The 19,983-nt window shown below is 46.7% G+C and overlaps 1 protein-coding gene across 2 annotated transcripts in view; it reads left to right on the top strand.

Moving 5' to 3' along the window:
• The window catches only part of LOC141094141 (uncharacterized), a 392,749-nt gene that overhangs the window by 324,663 nt on the left and 48,103 nt on the right, over positions 1-19,983 (top strand). The window contains exon 1 of one of the 2 annotated variants that reach the window (XM_073579880.1): positions 19,648-19,767. The exons of the other annotated variant lie outside the window; for it this stretch is intronic. Coding sequence (XP_073435981.1) covers positions 19,741-19,767 — 27 coding nt within the window. The 5' untranslated portion in view covers positions 19,648-19,740. Of the gene's footprint in view, positions 1-19,647; positions 19,768-19,983 lie in introns of those variants that run through there. 2 annotated transcript variants of the gene reach the window in all.

Genomic DNA, 19,983 nt, shown 5'->3' with positions numbered 1-19,983 from the left:
TAGTATATAATATAGTATACATCGGGATATGAAAAGGATAATTACCTGATTTTATATAAACAAACTATGTGTTATTATAGTAGAAATTTATTAAAACTATATTATAAATAAGGGTGATAAAATATAACATTGAAATTTATGAATGTATTAGAAGTATGTTAAAAATATTAAAATAATTAAGATCCCCAATGAATAGACCTATAAAAGTTATGATAAATATGACAATAAATGGTTATAATAAACAATAAAATTTATGAAGTCAAAAAGGTCAGGGGCCTAGGCATTTAGCAGGATGGACGTGTTCCATTGCAGCTTCTGCTCCTAGGCTATAACTTTTATATAATTTGACCATATAAAGTGATCCAAGTGATATTAGAAGAGGTCTTAACGACTGCAGTACATCCCTAGCCCTTGCATAGTGTCAGTGGACGAAGCAGCTCAGACCGGACCCCAGACACTGTGACAGAGGATCTCACAGACTGGGAGCCGTTAGCTCAGCCAGGCTGGATTTTCGAGCTCTGGAGAGGCTGTAGATCACCACCTCCCCGCACTCAACGGAGGAGCCTGACTGCCCAGAGAGTCGACCGGAGAGAGGAGACAGGAAAGATGAGAGAGGCGAGGGAGATTCCCTGGTGTGGAGTCTCTGAGCAGTGCAGCTGCAGCGCGCTGGGTTTTCTCTCCCCACTCTGGTAGAAGCAATGGACCCATTTACCCTGTGGACTCAGCCGATGTCCTACAGGTGACGGTGGGTCCCTGTAGAGGAGGTGTGGGGAGTCCGGAGGCCTCTGGGAACGGACCACGTTGAGCGGTGGTTGGCAGCCTTAACCCAGAAGAGCAGAGCCCCAGCGGCCATCTTTGGTGGTGAGAGTAGTGAATACCGGAACCAGTGAGTGGTCTCCCTGGGGGATCACAGATCCCACGCACGGCTGCAGACGCTTGTCGCCGAGCCCGACTTCCGGAAAAAGGAGAAGGGGGTGATAGGAGAGGTCAAGTGGAACCCCGGAGTGTTGTCCTTTTGAGGAATAGCTGGGGCATGTGGGCCCTCTCTCCCTCCCCTTCAATCAGTATACAGCTATAATCAGCCCATCCACCCTCCTCCAATATTCAATTCAATTCAAATAGGCTTTATTGGCAGGACCAAAATACAATTAGTGTTGCCAAAGCAAGAAAAGAAGTGTGGCAGGGGAGTGGATTAGGGTAGTGGGGATGGGGAGTGATTGTCCATTTGGAGGTCTTTAGTTCCTCTCATCTTATGACATGTGGTGACATATTGGGCGGCGACCTCCACCATTGATTCTTCTTCCCCCAGTAGGATGCAGAGTTTCCTCTCCTCGTCCATGGATGGGAAGTCTGGGGTATGGGTGGTAAGTTTCTGGAAGTGGGAGTCCCTCACTGCTGAGTATTTGTTGCAGTGCAGCAGGAAATGCACCTCATCTTCCAGAGCCCCCTGCTGGCAGTGCTGGCACAGTCTGTTCTCTCGTGGCTTGTATGTCTGTCGGTGCCGCCCTGTTTCCACCTCTAGGTTGTGGGCGCTTAATCTGTATATACTCTGCCTGTCTTTGGGGTGGCGTAGTCTTTCCAGGTATGGAGCCAGTGTGTAGTCCCTCCGCAGTGACCGGTAGATGGTGAGCTTCTGGGAGTTCTCCAATTCACTCTTCCAACCCTCTATGTATTGCATCTTGCAGCTCTCTGAGATCTCTTTTATTTGGGCTTTAGTTAGGGTGTGTTGCTGACTTTGGTTGAGCTGGCTGCCGAGGTTCCTGGCTTGCTCTTGGCTCTGGCTCAGCAGGGCTTTATGATGGTAGGAGCTGGGGTTGCTGTTCTGTATATGCGCCTGGTGTGATAGCGCCCTCTTGTGTATAGTGAGCCATAAGGGGAATCGGCCCAGCTCTGCCCGACAGGCTATGTTTGAGGTGCTGCGATGTACCTGGAGGAGATATTTGCAGAACTCCAGATGGAAGACTTCGGTTGGGCTGGAATCCCACTTTTTCTGGTCTGGATACCTCGCTGCCATATAGCAGTATAGGTGTGATGACGCTGTCGAATATCTTGAGCCAGACTCTCACCGGTGGTTTGAGGTGGTACATTTGTCTTCTGATGGCATAGAAGGTTCTGCATGCTTTCCCTTTCAGGGTCTCTGCTGCTTGCTTGAGGCTCCCGGTTTGGCTTAGCTCCAGACCGATATATAAAGAACATTACATGCACTTTTAAAGGTCTACAGAGTAAGATTGAAGACAAATAATAAACAGATCATTGAACACTTTTTTAAGTGTTTTATAAGCCACAAACATTCAGTTTTTTTCTTTGAATCGGATATCAGAAGAGATAGTCTACTGCCACCATATGACCATTAGATTAAATTACAGCTAATTCTACTCCTAAACTTTTCAGAAGTTCCTCTATAAATCATCTAAAATTACTATGTAATTTCAAAATTCATGTATGAGTGCTGACCTCAGTTTGGAGAGACAAAAACGTGGATATTACCCGCGCCGCTGTAGAAATAGCGATCCAAGTTTTTGGTAATGCAACAATGATATTTTATTCCTCTTTCATCTCCTGAGGAAGAAGTCGCACTGACTTTGAAACGTGTAGAGATTAAAGAAGAATAAAATACCATCGTTGCATTACCAAAAACTTGGAACGTTATTTCTACAGCAGCGCGGGTAATAACCACGTTTTTTTTCTCCAAACCAAGGTCTTGAATCTGTCAGTTTACTAACATGTGGATCTAATTAATAAAAATATTGGAGAAAAAGAAACCTATCACAAACTAAAATGTTTCTATACTAATGCACAAAGCATGGGCAACAAACAAGGAGAATTGGAACTACTAACACAGGAAAAGAAATATGATGTCATTGGAATCACTGAAACTTGGTGGGACAATACACATGATTGGAATACAAGACTAGAAGGATACAACTTATTTGCAAGAAACAGACTTGATAAACGAGGAGGAGGTGTCGCATTGTATGTTAGAAACGCGTATATCTGCACAGAGATTGAAGCTTCAGAGACTGGGAGTTCTGTGGAAACTGTTTGGGTAAGAATACAAGCACAGACCAATGGAAAGGACACCATTGTAGGCATTTACTACAGGCCACCTGTGCAAGCTGAAGATATGGATGAACTCTTTATGCATCAAATGGCCAAGTTCTCCAAAAAATATGACATAGTTGTCATGGGAGATTTCAACTATCCAGACATTTGTTGGGAATCTCTCTCAGGCAAAACTAACAGGTCAAGGAAATTTGTATCCTCTCTTGCAGACAACTTTATCTTCCAAAAGGTAGGGGAGAAAACAAGGGGAACTGCTACCTTGGATCTAATCCTTATAAACATGGAGGAAATGGTTGAGGAGGTAAAAGTGGCTGGGACCCTAGGAGGTAGCGACCATGCCATTTTAGAATTTTGGATAACTAGAGGCGGAAGACCTGTGAAGACTCAGACGTCAAGGTTAGATTTCAGAAAGGCAGATTTTAAGGGATTCAGAAAGAGAATTGGAGGGATCCAATGGCTGGATATCCTTAAAGACAAAAATGTCCAGGAAGGATGGGAAATCTTGAAAAATGAAATTCTCAAAGCACAGTTGTTAACAATTCCGAAAAGAGGGAAGAATAGGAAGCATTTAAGGAAACCAGGATGGATGAACACAGAACTTAAGCACATGCTAAAAAAGAAGAAAAAAATGTTTATAAAATGGAAAGAGGGAGGCATATCTAAAGAAGAATATAATGCTGTCTGCAGAACCTGCAGGGCACAAATCAGATTAGCTAAAGCTGAAAATGAATTGAGGCTTGCAAGAGATGTCAAAAGCAATAATAAAGGATTTTGGGTAGAGTTGAGCGAAACGGGTCGAAAAATTTCAAAAGTCGCCGACTTTTGGCAAAGTCGGGTTTCATGAAACGAAACCCGACCCTAGGATGAGGTCGGCCACGAGGTCGGCAGCTTACGCGCCAAAGTCGCTTTTCAAAAGTTTGTTTTGCGCTCTTTTTCAGCCAATCAGGATCCACGGACACTGTGGGCAACGTGATGACATAGGCAGGGGTCACCACCATCTTTCAGAAGGGCATGGAAGTGATTGGCTTGCTTTGGTGGGCGTCACAGGGGTTATAAAAGGGCGTGCACGCCGACCGCCATCTTACTTCTGCCGATCTTAGCATAGGGAGAGGTTGCTGATTCTGTAGGGAGAGCGTTAGGCAGGGAAGAAGAAAAAAAAACTGCTTCTGCTGCTAGCGATTTTGCCTGTACAACACACCAGTCACTGTGTGTGCAGTGCAAGGGGAGGCTATATTGTGGTGGATCAGCGGTGTTGGTTGTTAGGCTGCCTTCTAAGGCTTCCTGACAGATGCATTGCTGTTTACCCACTGCTCTGCAAACTGCTTTTTTAAAAGCAATCCCAATTTTTTTTTTGTCCTGCTGAGGTACTGAGCGTGCATTTTTTCACACCATACAGTGTCAGTGGGCCTCACACAATCCAAAAGTGTCCAGTGTCCACTAGTGTGTGCAGAAATTCAAAATCTCCCTTATCCTGTAGTCACTTTTTTCACACCTGTGCCATCGAGCCTGTGACATAGTGCTCTGATATTCAGTGGGCCTCACACAATCCAAAAGTGTCCACTAGAGTCTGCAGAAATTCAAAATCTCCCTTATCCTGTAGTCACTTTTTTCACACCTGTGCCATCGAGCCTGTGACATAGCGCTCTGATATTCAGTGGGCCTCACACAATCCAAAAGTGTCCAGTGTCCACTAGTGTGTGCAGAAATTCAAAATCTCCCTTATCCTGTAGTCACTTTTTTCACACCTGTGCCATCGAGCCTGTGACATAGCGCTCTGATATTCAGTGGGCCTCACACAATCCAAAAGTGTCCAGTGTCCACTAGTGTCTGCATAAATTCAAAATCTCCCTTATCCTGTAGTCACTTTTTTCACACCTGTGCCATCGAGCCTGTGACATAGCGCTCTGATATTCAGTGGGCCTCACACAATCCAAAAGTGTCTAGTGTCCACTAGAGTCTGCAGAAATTCAAAATCTCCCTTATCCTGTAGTCACTTTTTTCACATCTGTGCCATCGAGCCTGTGACATAGCGCTCTGATATTCAGTGGGCCTCACACAATCCAAAAGTGTCCAGTGTCCACTAGTGTGTGCAGAAATTCAAAATCTCCCTTATCCTGTAGTCACTTTTTTCACACCTGTGCCATCGAGCCTGTGACATAGCGCTCTGATATTCAGTGGGCCTCACACAATCCAAAAGTGTCCAGTGTCCACTAGTGTGTGCAGAAATTCAAAATCTCCCTTATCCTGTAGTCACTTTTTTCACACCTGTGCCATCGAGCCTGTGACATAGCGCTCTGATATTCAGTGGGCCTCACACAATCCAAAAGTGTCCAGTGTACACTAGTGTCTGCATAAATTCAAAATCTCCCTTATCCTGTAGTCACTTTTTTCACACCTGTGCCATCGAGCCTGTGACATTGCGCTCTGATATTCAGTGGGCCTCACACAATCCAAAAGTGTCCAGTATCCACTAGTGTCTGCAGAAATTCAAAATCTCCCTTATCCTGTAGTCACTTTTTTCACACCTGTGCCATCGAGCCTGTGACATAGCGCTCTGATATTCAGTGGGCCTCACACAATCCAAAAGTGTCCAGTGTCCACTAGTGTCTGCAGAAATTCAAAATCTCCCCTGTCCTATAGACACCTTGTACCTTGTTTTACATTACTATATAGTTTGTTGGATTTTGTCTACATTTCTACCAAAAATGAAGAAGGCTGGTGGAAGAGGCCGTGGAATTGGGCGAGGGTTGGCAGCTGGTAATGATGGTGTTGGTGGTGGATCTGATGGTAGTGGCAAAAGCAAAATAGGACCGAATGCAGGAGGTGATGAGCCTGCGTCATCGTCTGGCTCCACAAGGCCTCGAAGGCTTAGTTTTCTAGGAGTTGGCAAACCGCTTTTAAAGCCAGAGCTTCAGGAAAAAGTTTTGTCTTACATTGCTGACTCAGCCTCCAGCTCTATCGCCTCCTCTTCTGAAGTTGTAAAAAATAAAAGCACTGAGTCGTCATTGGAGGCTCATGTTCATGAACCACACCTTTCCTTGTGTCTTTCACCCCAACCAAGATTGAAGGATGACGCAGGCCATACTACTGATTACTCCATGGAGCTGTTTTCACATACCATGCCTGGATTATCAAGTGAAATGGTGAATTACCCAGGCCAAGATGAATCTGACATGGAGTGCACTGATGCACAGCCGCTGATAGATGATTCTGCTGGTACATTCACTCAGAGCACTACATTGTCCTCGCAGTGTACAGAGCCAGATTCTGACCCTGATGAGACTCAAGTGCCCCTTCCCGCACACTATACCACCATACACGGTGACACAGAGGAAGGTGCACATGACATTGAAGAGGAGGTGATGGATGACCCAGTTGTTGACCCAGATTGGCATCCATTGGGGGAAGAGGGTGCTGCTTCCAATAGCTCAGATGAGGAGCATCCACAGCAGACATTGACATCGCAACAGCTGTTATCTGGCAGGCCCGGAGCACTCCAAAGACAGGTTCCAAAAATCAAAAGAGTTGCTGGACAGCTTGTACAGAGGGTCAAAAGATCACAGCGTGCTAGGCCGCAAAATGTCTGCCAAAGTAGGAAGAGTGCAGTGTGGCACTTTTTTGAACAAAATCCTCATGATCAGGCCAAGGTTATCTGTAAGAAGTGCGCAAAGACCTTTAGCCGAGGGAAAAATCTGAGAAATTTGAATACCAGTTGCATGCTTAGACATTTAACCAGCATGCACTTGCAAGCGTGGACACAACACCAAACCTCAAGTGCCACGTGTGCAACTGATCACAAAGAAGGTAGTCAGCAACGCTACATTGTTTCCCCCACTGTAAGCCCACCGGTTAGCACAGCAGCAAATGTTGAGGTGTCGTTGCAAGGCCACAGCAGTCAGGGAATCCCACTGTTATATCAACGAAATACTGAATCTAGGCCATCAGAAAGAACACCAACTCCATCACCATCATCAACCCTCTCTCAGTCCGCCCTGTCCACCGCTACTTCCACCATATGCAGCTCTCAAGTCCAGCTCACCCTCCCAGACACTATGAGTAGGTCAAGAAAGTACTCAGTCTCTCATCCGCGTACACTGGGTTTGAACGCCCACATTGCCAAACTAATCTCGTTTGAGATGATGCCCTATCGGTTGGTGGAAAGCGCAGCTTTCCGCGAACTCATGGCCTATGCAGTACCACGCTATGACCTACCCAGTCGCCACTTCTTCTCTCGCAAAGCCATCCCAGCCCTCCACCATCATGTAAAAGACCGCATTGTCCATGCACTCAAGCAGTCAGTGAGTGGAAAGGTGCACCTCACAACTGATGCATGGTCCAGTCGGCATGGCCAGGGCCGTTACGTGTCCATCACTGTGCACTGGGTTAATGTGGTGGATGCAGGGTCCACAGGGGACAGCGGTGGTGGGACAGTGCTGCCTAGCCCACGGTATAGGAAACAGTTGGCTGTAGGCGTTCGACCCTCCTCCTCCTCCTCCAGAAGCGAAAGCTCGTCCACAGAGCGCAGTCGTACGAGCACTCCATCTGCAGCTGCCACTGTTGCACACGAGATGTCCCCCTATCGAGCAGCTAGTGGAAAGCGTCAGCAGGCTGTGTTGCAGATAATGTGTTTGGGCGACAGACACACCGCCGAGGTGCTGGCCGAGTACTTGAAGCGACAAACTGAGTCATGGCTGGGCAGTGTACATCTTGAGGCAGGCAAGGTAGTTAGTGATAACGGCCGTAATTTTGTGGCAGCCATAGCCCTTTCAAAACTCAGCCACATACCTTGCTTGGCTCACACCTTGAACCTGGTGGTGCAGTGCTTCCTCAAAAATTATCCGGAGTTAACAGCCCTGCTCCAGAAGGTGCGAAGATTGTGCGCGCACATCCGCCGGTCGCCTGTACACTCCGTTCGTATGCAGAAGCTGCAGCGATTGCTCCACCTTCCCAACCACCGCCTCATTATCGACATTGCAACAAGGTGGAACTCCACCCTGCACATGGTGGAGCGGCTGTGCGAGCAGAGGCAGGCCATAATGCATTTGTGGGAGGATACACGGCCAGGCACTTTAAGAGCAGACATGGAGTTGACAGGTGTGCAGTGGTCGAAGCTGAAAGACCTCTGTAAAGTCCTTCAGTGTTTTGAGGAATGCACATGGCTGGTAAGCGCAGACGACGCCATCCTAAGCATGAGCATCCCACTTATGCGTCTGCTCATGCAAACTTTGACGCACCTTAAGGAGCAGGCGTCTGCAGCCAATGTTGATGAGGAGGAGGGAATCCTTGATGACATTCAGCCATTGTCTGCTCAGGGACCTCTCCTGGACGAGGTGGAGGAAGAAGAGGAGGAGGAGGATGATGATGGGGATGATTACTTAGGGGAGGAGGATGCATCTCGTGGGGCAAGTGAAAATGTTGGCGTGGCAAGGTCTGGTACAGGGTTTGTACGTGACTGGAGGGATGTGGATTTGCCAGAAAGTGCTCCTCCAACCAGCACTCGCAGTGCATCATTGACATAGGGAACATTGGCCCACATGTCAGATTATGCCTTGCAGATCCTAAAAAGGGACCCCCGCATTGCCAAAATGATGAACGATGACGACTACTGGTTGGCCAGCATCCTGGATCCACGCTATAAAGGCAAATTACAAAACATCATGCCACAGGAGAACCTTGACCTAATATTGGCTAATAAACAAGCAACTCTGGTAAATCGGTTGCTTGAGGCATTCCCAGCACACAGCAGCGGTGATGGTTCTCACACGAGCCGTACGGGCCGGGGGCAGCTTGGCAGAGGTGTTCATGGTGCACACAGCAGAAGTGGCGTTGGAGACAGGGGTTTCATGACAATGTTGTGGACTGATTTTTCAAGTACCGCTCACACAACTGGTAATACTGCATCAATGGAAAGTGACAGGAGACAGCAGTTGTCAACTATGGTTACAAACTACTTTTCCTCCCATATCGATGTTCTCCCACACAGGTCATTCCCCTTTGACTATTGGGCCGCTAAACTGGACACCTGGCCTGAATTGGCACAATATGCCTTACAGGAGCTCGCTTGCCCAGCTGCAAGTGTGCTATCGGAAAGAGTCTTCAGTGCAGCTGGATCAATCCTGACAGAAAAAAGGACCCGTCTGTCAACCCAAAATGTGGATGATCTAACCTTCATTAAAATGAGCCATGCATGGGTTTCCAAGGATTTTGTCCCACCTTCCCCTGATGACACATAGGGTGACAGAAAAATGGCTTGCTTTGGTCCACCTCTTCCTGGGACTTGATCTATTTCGCCTTTTGCATCAGCTGAATGTCCAACATCAACATATGCCACTTTCTAAAACTCCCTAACTGTGCTGCCTCCCCCCCCCCATGGCCGGGGTCACCACCTAGCGCACGACACCGTGCGAGTGCCGTTGCCCTGGACAGGTGGGTAGGCCGACTCTTGGGCGCGGGCACTGGCACAGGGTCCCTCATAGTGCAATCAAGTGTCTCTGACGGTGGTGGTGCACACCCGCCGTCAGACACACCGCCGTACTATGAGGGGCCCAGTGCCAGTACCGACGCCCACGAGTGGGCCCCCCTTGCTTGGGCAGGGCCCCAGCATTTGCAATCTTTACCTCTCCCTGCTCCTCCGCTGTGTAGTCTGGGCCGTCAAATCCATACTGTGCCTGACACCATCTGAGCCTGCCTCCTGATGTATAGACATATATTTTGAATGTGTACGCTATCCATACATGTTATCCGGGGATACGGTACCCTTTCTCACCTTTGTGCAATCACGTGCAAGCCATACTGGGCCTAACACCGTCTGAGCCTGCCTCCTGATGTATAGACATATATTTTGAATGTGTACGCTATCCATACATGTTATCCGGGAATACGGTACCCTTTCTCACCTTTGTGCAATCACGTGCAATCCATACTGGGCGTGAGAACGGCTGAGCCTGCCTCCTGATGTATAGACATATATTTTGAATGTGTACGCTATCCATACATGTTATCCGGGGATACGGTACCCATTCTCACCTTTGTGCAATCTCGTGCAAGCCATACTGGGCCTAACACCGTCTGAGCCTGCCTCCTGATGTATAGACATATATTTTGAATGTGTACGCTATCCATACATGTTATCCGGGGATACGGTACCCTTTCTCACCTTTGTGCAATCACGTGCAAGCCATACTGGGCGTGAGAACGGCTGGCGAGCTGTTAAGCAAGCTACAGCACCTGTGGTTTGCACACGTAAGTTTTTCATTTTTTCAGGAATGACGGTTAGGCCTAATTCCGGAACTGCGGTTGACCTGCACTTACTGGGAAATCATCGTTCGTGGGTAATAATTGTAATCAGTGATCCCCATCACTAACGTTGTTCAGCGGGTTATCTGCACCTGTAAGCGACAAACGCTGGCCTTTTCAGTGTAGCGCACATGCAGCCATGGACATGTAAGGGCATGACACACCAGTTATTGGCCAATCTCATGTGCCAGAGCCTCACGTGTCCCTCTAGTAAGCCGGACTCGGACCGCGGGGCATGACGGAGTCTCGTTCGTTAACGGAATTAAGCTTGGAATGTGTGCATCTTTTCTGTAGCTGGCATGGTTGAGGTTTCCCAGGTGGAGTCGAATTTAACCGTAGGCTCCACTCCTGGTGGTGCCCTTCTGGACATTCCTTTAAGGTTCAGCTTTGCAACCATATTGCCCACGTAAAACAAACACTTTGCCATCATGAACGCTGTTTGGAGGGTCATGACTCGTGGGAATAACGCCGCCCAATCAGTTAACCTGCTATAGAGATCCTTCGTTGCTCCCAAGCATGACATCACACTCCCTAGGAGGAAGGTAATGCCACTGTGGCGACCGTACTCCTGGGGGCGACACAAGTGCACTGATGCCCAGCCACTGCTCGATGAATCTGCTGGTACATTGACCCAGACCACTACATTCCCCTCGCACGCTACACGGCCTGAATCTGACCCTGATGAAACTCAGGTTACCCTTCCCATATACAGTTCCATCTTACACGGTGACAAAGAGGAAGCTGCAGTTGAAAGTGCAGGTTCGGCCCACCCGCCATCAGACACACCACCGTACTATCAGGGGCCCTGTGCCAGTGCCGTCGCCAACGAGTGGGCCCCCCCTGCTTGCTCAGGATCACAGCACTTACAAGGTTGAAATACTGTTCAGTGAGATGGGGACGACGAGGAGTCCAGACTAGTACAGGGATTCCCTAGCGAGGAGACTTATTTGATTGTTTTCAATGTTGGGACAGCAATTTTTGGGGAGCACTATACTCTGGAGAATGATAGATGGGGCCCACCATACACTGGAACATTCCAAAGGTGGACATCAGACACTGGAGCAGCATTTACAGGGCCCATTATACACTAGAGCATTAGAAATGGGGCCCATTATGTATGGAGCATTATTTGGGCCCATAAGACAGTGGAGCTTCATCCATGGGGACCAACATATACTGTAGCATTATGTGGAGCTCATCATATACTGTTTCAAACATTATATGGGACCAATGATTCTGTATGGAGAAATAGATGGGCCTCGTCATGAGATGTAAAAAGTGAAGTATTTTTCATTGTACTATACCGCTATTTCTCTGCCGTATCGGAGCATGATGAGTTGTGGTATGTGTTAAAGGGGCGCTCTTTCGCCCAGGGCACATGAAAACCTGGAGCCAGCCCTACCCCCCCACAACTTTAGCCAAATAACCCCCATTTTTCAGTGCGTAATGAAGTTAATTAAGGTTGACAAGCTTAAGTAAGAAGAATTGATGCTTTTGGCATTCAAATGGGCACTGTAGGTGTGTTTCCTGTCCTCCTCTCACTGCCGACTTTTATTCCCCATTGACTTACATTGGGTTTCGTGTTTCGGGACGACCCCGACTTTTCCCTATAATCGGCCGATCTTGCTCGACCTGACTTTTGGAAAAGTCGGGTTTCACGAAACGAAACTCGACCCTAAAAAACCAAAAGTCGCTCAACTCTAATTTTGGGGATATGTCAAAAGTAAAAGAAAAGTCAAAGATGCTATAGGATTTTTACAGGATGAAAATGATGAAATGGTAAGACAGGATGTTGAGAAGGCTGAACTTTTAAATTCCTATTTTGAATGTTTTCTCTCAGAAAGGAAATGTAACATCAACTGTTCTTCACTGTCCTATTAAGGGAATAGAAGAATCCAGGATATCTATAAACAGAAAGATAGTGAGGAAACACTTAGCTAACCTAAATGAATTCAAGTCTCCAGGTCCAGATGCATTACACCCCAGAGTACTGAAGGAGATAGCAGAAGAAATTTTTGAACCCCTCTCCATAATCTTTGAAAATTCTTGGAGAACAGGAGAAGTGCCAGAAGACTGGAGAAGAGCAAATGTTGTTCCTATCTTCAAAAAGGGGAAGAAGGTGGACCCAGGCAACTATAGGCCGGTGAGTCTGACTTCTATACCAGGAAAGATCTTTGAACAAATTATTAAACAACATGTATGTCAGTACCTGGATAAGAATGAAGTGATTAAACAGAGTCAGCATGGGTTTGTAACTAATAAGTCATGTCAGACTAACTTAATTTCCTTCTATGAATCAAGGAAATGCTGTAGATATAGTATATCTTGACTTCAGCAAAGCATTTGACAAAGTCTCTCATACAATCCTTATTGAAAAAATGACTAAGTATGGAATGGACAAGGCAACTGTTAGGTGGATTCATAACTGGCTTAGTGATCGGACCCAAAGAGTGGTCGTAAATGGCTGCACATCCAGTTGGAAGAATGTCTCAAGTGGGGTACCACAGGGCTCTGTCCTGGGCCCTGTATTGTTGAATATCTTTATCAATGATTTAGATGAAGGAATTGAGGGTAAACTGATTAAATTTGCTGATGACACAAAGCTAGGAGGGATAGCTAATACTAGAGAAGAGAGAGAGAGGATTCAAAAAGATATAAATAAGCTGGAGAAGTGGGCAGCAACTAACAGAATGGTTTTTAACAGGGAGAAATGCAAAGTACTACATCTGGGCAATAAAAATGAAAAAAGCATATACAGAATGGGAGGAATAGGGCTAAGTGACAGCACATGTGAAAAAGACTTGGGTATACTAATAGATCACAGACTGGATATGAGTCAACAGTGTGATGCAGCAGCAAAAAAGGCACATGCAATTCTAGGATGTATTAACAGAAACATACAGTCTAGATCACGTGAAGTCATTATTTCCCTCTACTCCTCTTTGGTCAGACCTCATCTGGAATATTGTGTCCAGTTTTGCGCACCACATTTTAAAAAGACATCAACAAACTGGAGCAAGTTCAGAAAAGAGCGACCAGAATGGTGACCGGTCTGCAAACCATCTTATGAGGAAAGGTTGCAGGATTTGGGAATGTTTAGTTTGCAAAAGAGAAGACTGAGAGGAGACTTAATAGCTGTCTACAAATATCTAAAGGGCTGTCACATTGTAGAAGGATCAACTTTATTCTCATTTGCACAAGGAAAGACTAGAAGCAATGGGATGAAACTGAATGGGAGGAGACACAGATTAGATATTAGAAAAAACTTTTTGACAGTTAGAGTGATCAATGAGTGGAACAGTCTGCCACGAGAAGTGGTGAGTTCTCCTACAATGGAAGTCTTCAAACAGAGGCTGGACAGACATCTGACTGGGATGATTTAGCGAATCCTGCTTTGAGCAGGGGGTTGGACCAGATGGCCCAGGAGGTCCCTTCCAACTCTACGATTCTATGATTCTATGCAGCAGCTGTTTGATTCCCTGATTTTTCGCTCTACAAGACACACCTGATTATAAGACACACCTAGGTTTTAGAGGAGGAAAATAAGCAAAAAAATATTTTGAGCCAAATAGTGTGCAAAAAACTTTAATTAAATAACAAAATATTATTTTTAGCACAGTAGACTCAACAGCAGTCAACAGCAGCATCGTGGGTAACATAAGAACAGTCCCATGTACCGTAAGTAACAGCAAGAGCCATGTTCTGGCTAACAAGTGAGGAGAAACTTTAACCCTCAGGCACTGCAATCTTCTAGTCAGAGAATCCCAGGAATTCCTCATCACTGCTGTCAGTCTAGGAAGCTCAGGTCCTCAGTCATTCATGTCACTTTCTCTACTGTCCTCATAAAGCAAACCATCTTTGGTGCCATCTAAGGCTTTGCAAATTCCACATTATTTGAATGAACGTATAACCGTTTCATGTTTTACTGATTGCCATGATGTTTTCACCCACTCACAAACTTGAGTGATAGTGGGCCTCTTCATGCGTCCAGTTGGTGTCAGGTCATGATTGCCAGCAGCCATCCATTTATTCCACTCTTCTTGCATGTAGACTTTAAACGGTTTGTTTATAGAAACATCGAGCGGTTGCAGCTGGCTGGTAAGCCCCCCTGGAATTACCGAGAGATGGGTCTTCACTTCTTTAAACACCTTTTTTGTGTTTTCACTAATATGTGCTCTGAACTGGTCTAGCACTAACAGAGCTGTTTTTTTCAGAAGCCCTCCAGGACGTTTGGACCACACTTTGTCAACCCACAACCTAATTCCGTTCTTGTCCATCCATCTTTTCTCGTGCACTTGCACAACTCCTCGTGGGATGGCTTCTTTGGGCATGTTCTTTATTTTAAAAATTAACATTAGTGGCAGTTTCGTGCCATTGGCACAGCAGGACATCACAACTGTGTAGTGGTTTTTTTCCATGTCCTGCAGTTTTTATTGTTATGGTTTTGGCAGCCTTTGCATCCACAGTCCTGTTGGATGTGTGGCGCCCTTGAGGGTTCAGTCGCCACAGAAGTACTGCACCTCAACTAGAGGTTTGGTACTCCGCTCTCAGGTAAGGAGGGGGCACTACCCAGAACCTACATACTTACATCCCACACTGTACCTCTCAGGGCCCGAGAGGAGATATGTAGAGAGTGTGGGTGGAGAAAGTAGTAGGGAGAGCTGAAGGAGGTGACAGTTGAAGGGAAAGGCATGAGTTGGTGCTGTGGACTTGAGCGGAGGGGAGTTCGTCCCTAGACTAGAAGGCAGTGGAAAGAGAGACACGAAAGACAGAAGAAACAGAAGGATAAGCTTTTGTGGAAGAGAGGAGGAAGGGGTCCTAGGGGCACTGGAAGTGAGAAATCCACCCGTGGCGCCCAAATCCATGCCGACGGCAGTTGGGTGGAGGGACCAGGTCGGAGTAGGAGACCGGCCCCGGACTAGTGGAGAAACTGAGGACTCAGCTAGCTAACCGGAGACTGCAGTATTTGCATGTACTGCAGCCACATCCGCACACAATCACTGAAAAGGCAGCCACATAGGATCAAGTGGACCTAGAGTATGTCGCCCGACAGGATCCAGGGCTGCTGGCTGTGTGAAGGCGCAATGCAGGAGAGGAAAGAGCCAGCGCAGTTAGACAGTCATGGAAGGAACATCTGAAAGGGGTTGTGACACAATGTATCCCAAATTACTTGAGAGCTGGTTGGACCACCAACCCAGAGGACACAGCACCCTGGCTGGGGAATGTAACTGGAGAAGTCTGAGTAAAACTGTGGAAACTGCACTCTGCTGTGTCCATGGATTTATTTACTGCACCACAACCACCGTCATCATCTTTTACACTTATAACTGCCCTGGGGCCTAGCTCTGCCAGTGGAGAGCTGTAACAACTCTGCTGCATCACCAACAGCCCCAACGGTCTCTTTTGCAGCGTCGGCTATCATCTTCATTGCCAAACACTACAGGTGGTGTCACAAATATATTTCCCCATAAACTACTACCCTCACCTTTTATTTACATTGCACGCCCATGGTCACAGACCGGGTCACTGCTGCCGGTCCCCTGATTGATCTACCGGCCCGGTATCGAGTAACCCCAGCCCTAGGGGGCACTGCAGATGGCACATCAAAGGTTAGAGGGACTTCATCCATTTTCCCAATCTGGCCTAAATCATATCCAGTTTTCTTTCTGATGTCAATTATAAACTTGTGGAAAGACAGAATCTTGGCTTCATATTCTTGTGGCATTTTCTGCGCAATTCTAGTTTTGGTGCGCATAGCAAGGCCACATCTCATAAATCTGAAACACCATGATGGTGATTCAGTGAAGTCATTGATCCTTTCTCAGCAGCAATCCGCTTGGCTTCGCATATGATCATTTTCGTTGAGACCGAAAGGCCATTATTTCTGTGGCGTATGATCCACTCTTTTATGCCCATGTTTAACTCTGGCCACTTTGCACCACGCCTACGAAGACCTGATCTGCTTTTTCCGGCTTTTTGCAGCTCATCCTCCTGTTTCCTCCACTCTCTTATCATTTTTTCAGTTGGAGGCAGCCCAAAATGTCTCTCCGCTGCTCTGTTCCCATGCTCTTTAGCATATTTTATAACCTCCAGTTTAAAGGGAATTTTATATGCAAGCCTTTTCTGCTTTGACATTCTTGAAAAATGCACAATATGGAGCAGCCAACTATACGGTATTTTTCTGCAACAATATACAGTATTGAAACAATTGTCAGCTCTGTCCTTCATAGTTATGGGGGCATTGCAACTGAGAACATGAATGAATACGGCACTATTGCTGTAGAAAAGACATGGGTCGCACATCCAAAAATCACAAGTTGATCTAGTGGTGTTAGACAAAAATGTACTGTATTCAACTGAACAAGAAGTTTTTAGTTTACCATAACATTATGGTCAGACTTATGAAGCTTACTGCCATGTCATGGCGAATCTCAGTGCGTTCATAAATACTGTAGCCTTATAGGTGTGGAGTAATGTGCTGACCACCACCACAGTGACAATGAACCAGCAGGGTGGGTTCTTTCTCTCTCTGTTCTTTCTTTATTTCCTCTCTTTCTCTTTCACTCTCCCTCTGTTCTTTTTTTTGTCCCATCTTTATTTCTCTGTGTTCTTTCTTTTTCTCTGTTATTTCTTTCTTTCCCCTCTTTCTTTCTCGCTGTTCTTTCTTTCACCTTTCTTTCTCGCTCTCTGTTCTTCCTTTCTCTTTTTCTCTCTGTTCTTTCTTTCTCTCTCTGTTCTTTCTTTTTATCTGTTCTCTCTCTGTTCTTTCTTTCCCCTCTTTCTTTTTCTCTCTCTCTCTCTAATCTATTTTTCTGTCCCCTCTTTCTTTCTCTCTGTGTTCTTTCTCTTTCTTTTTCTCTGTTCTTTCTTTCCCCTCTTTCTTTCTCTTTGTTCTTTCTTTCTTTCCCCTTTCTTTCTCTCTCTGTTCTTTCTTTTGCTCTCTGTTCTTTCTTTCTCGCTTTCTTTCTCTCTCTGTTCTTTCTTTTGCTCTCTGTTCTTTCTTTCCCCTCTTTCTTTCTCTCTGTTCTTTCTTTCTTCTCTTTCTTTCTCTGTTCTTTCTATCCTTTCTTCTCTCGCTGTTCTTCCTCTCTCTGTTCTTCCTCTCTCTGTTCTTTCTTTCTCTCGCTCTACTTTCTTTCTCTCTCTCTGTTTTCTTTTCTCTCTCTCTGTTTTCTTTCCTTCTTTTCCTCAGTACCTGTCAGTGTGATCAGCAGTGCTAAATGGGTGCGGTTGGGCGTGGACATGAGTGTGACTAGTTGTGAAATGGGTGTGATCGGACGTGGCCTAAAATTTGCCACGGCACGCTGCATGCGCCGCATCCTTTGTCCATCTTTCCCTTCTTCAAAAGTTGGGAGGTATGGTACACTATTGCAGGAAAACACCTATAAAGTAGTTTGTTGATGGTAAAGTACTCCAGAATACTTGCTCCACCTTGGGTTGTTGGAATCTAATCTATGTTGGAGGTGGAAAACCCATAAAGGAAATTTGGCACACATATTTTGGTTCTTTCCTGAATTGAAAAATTCTGGGCAGATATTAATAAGATGCTGAAATCATTAGGCATCTTGACTTTGGACCTGACATCCCTGGAGGTGTCATGATCCAGGTTGGATCTGACAGATAAAATGTTCAAGTAACCTTTTTTTTTCCTTTAGCTGTGTGCTAAAGGTAGTTTTGCCCCCGGTGGCCATTAAAGTAATTGCACTTTGGTGGTTTCAGTTCTGTTTAGCCCCCCGATGGCTGTTAGGGTCATTGCACTTTGGTTACCTTAGTTTTGTGCATGTGATTATGACGCATGTGTGATTGCTCTATAAAAGTGTCAGGTGTGTCAATCACTGTTGGTGAATATTGCTCAGTTCCAAGCAGCCTTGGTTGAGGGAAGGAGCTGAAGGAGAGTCCGGTGCAGCTCTGTCTGAGTCCTGGAGGGGCAGCTAAGGTGTCAGCGAGGAGTTCTTGCATGGCTTGGTGGAGTGGCAGCTATGGTGTCAGCGAGGAGTTCTTGCAAAGCTTGGTGGAGTGGCAGCTATGGTGTAAAGCAGCACTCATGTTGCTGGACTCTGTGTGCGGGAAAGCTGCACTCATGATGCTGGACTTTGTTGCTGGAAAGCTACACTTGGATGCTGGACTCTGTTTCTGGACTGCTGCACTCAGGTTCTGGACTCTGTTGCTCCAAGGCTGCACGCTGGTGTTGGACCCGGTGGGAGGAAAAGCTGCACTCAGGTGTTGGACCCGGTCGGAGGAAAAGATGCACTCAGGTGGTGGGCTCTGTTGCTGGGAGCATTAGCAACAGAGCAAAGCTAAGTGGTGTTTCCCTGTTTTGTCACTTTTCCTTATGTCTGTTTTAGTGCAGTGGTGGGATTAGTTTCTGCAACGTCCACTTCACTAGAAAGGGAATTGTGCAGGGCGAGTCTGGGATCTTAGGTTCCTGATCGGCGCCCGGTTCGGAAACCGGCCTAGGGATCGTGAGGAGTGCAGGGACACTGGCTCAGGGGAGTGCAGGAGGTCTCCACGTCCCCTATCGTAGGGCCCTCCATTGTATCGGTTTCCCTGGTATTTCCTTTTGTTGTTTAAATTGGCCCTCCTAAAGGTGGTGTTTCCAGATTTACGTGTACTTCCGAAATTCGCCTGTTGGAGGCGGTGTATCTAGCTGCATGTTCTATTATTTAAATTTGCCGTCGGAGGCGGTGTGTCCAGGCAAACGTGACCATGACAGGAGGTACTTTTGTACATTGTTCAATGGTGGAGCTCCTCGAAATGTCAAAGGGGGATTGCTAGGTAATGCTTTTCCCACTCCAGCTGTCTGACATGCTCACGATGCTCCTGCAAGAGTACGTGGGTAACTCAATATATCATCCAGATAAACCACCGCAAATCTACCCACCAGCGAGATAAACATAATTTATGACATTTTCAAAGACTGCCGGAGCATTGGTTAATCCGAATGGCGTCACCAAATGTTCAATAGCTCCTGGTATGAAGTCGCTAGCACAATCATATGCCGCCATATAGTAGACGTCCGGTCACTGGTGATAATTCCCTCATGTGTGGGGTCTATTTGTCTCCAGAGAAATCACACGTTACATTCCACACATAACACTGTGTAGAAAAGGCGGCGCGGGGGAATTGTGCCAGTAGTGAGGGGAATAATGGCGGGAAGGTCACTGACTGAGGAGAAGTCTCCATGTAGTCTGCACTCCGGAGATCATGTGACCCCTGACTCCTCCCCTCCTGTGACCTCATCACAGGTCCTGTGCGCACAGAGCAGCCATATATGTGGAGTGCGGCTCTGCGGGTGGAGGTCGGTGCCGGAGGCTCCATTATTCTCTATGTGGAGTGCGGCTCTGCGGGTGGAGGTCGGTGCTGGAGGCTCCATTATTCTCTATGTGGAGTGCGGCTCTGTGGGTGGAGGTAGGTGCCGGAGGCTCCATTATTCTCTATGTGGAGTGCGGCTCTGCGGGTGGAGGTCGGTGCTGGAGGCTCCATTATTCTCTATGTGGAGTGCGGGTGGAGGTCGGTGCTGGAGGCTCCATTATTCTCTATGTGGAGTGTGGCTCTGCGGGTGGAGGTCGGTACCGGAGGCTCCATTCTCTATGTGGAGTGCGGCTCTGAGGGTGGAGGTCGGTG

The sequence above is a fragment of the Dendrobates tinctorius genome, unplaced genomic scaffold (assembly GCF_039654945.1).
Source record: "Dendrobates tinctorius isolate UK_male_01 unplaced genomic scaffold, ASM3965494v1 ptg000063l, whole genome shotgun sequence".
In the NCBI taxonomy this organism is placed as follows: domain Eukaryota; kingdom Metazoa; phylum Chordata; class Amphibia; order Anura; family Dendrobatidae; genus Dendrobates; species Dendrobates tinctorius.
The sequence above is the reverse complement of the archived record's forward strand: the minus strand, read 5'-3'. Positions and strand labels throughout refer to the sequence as shown.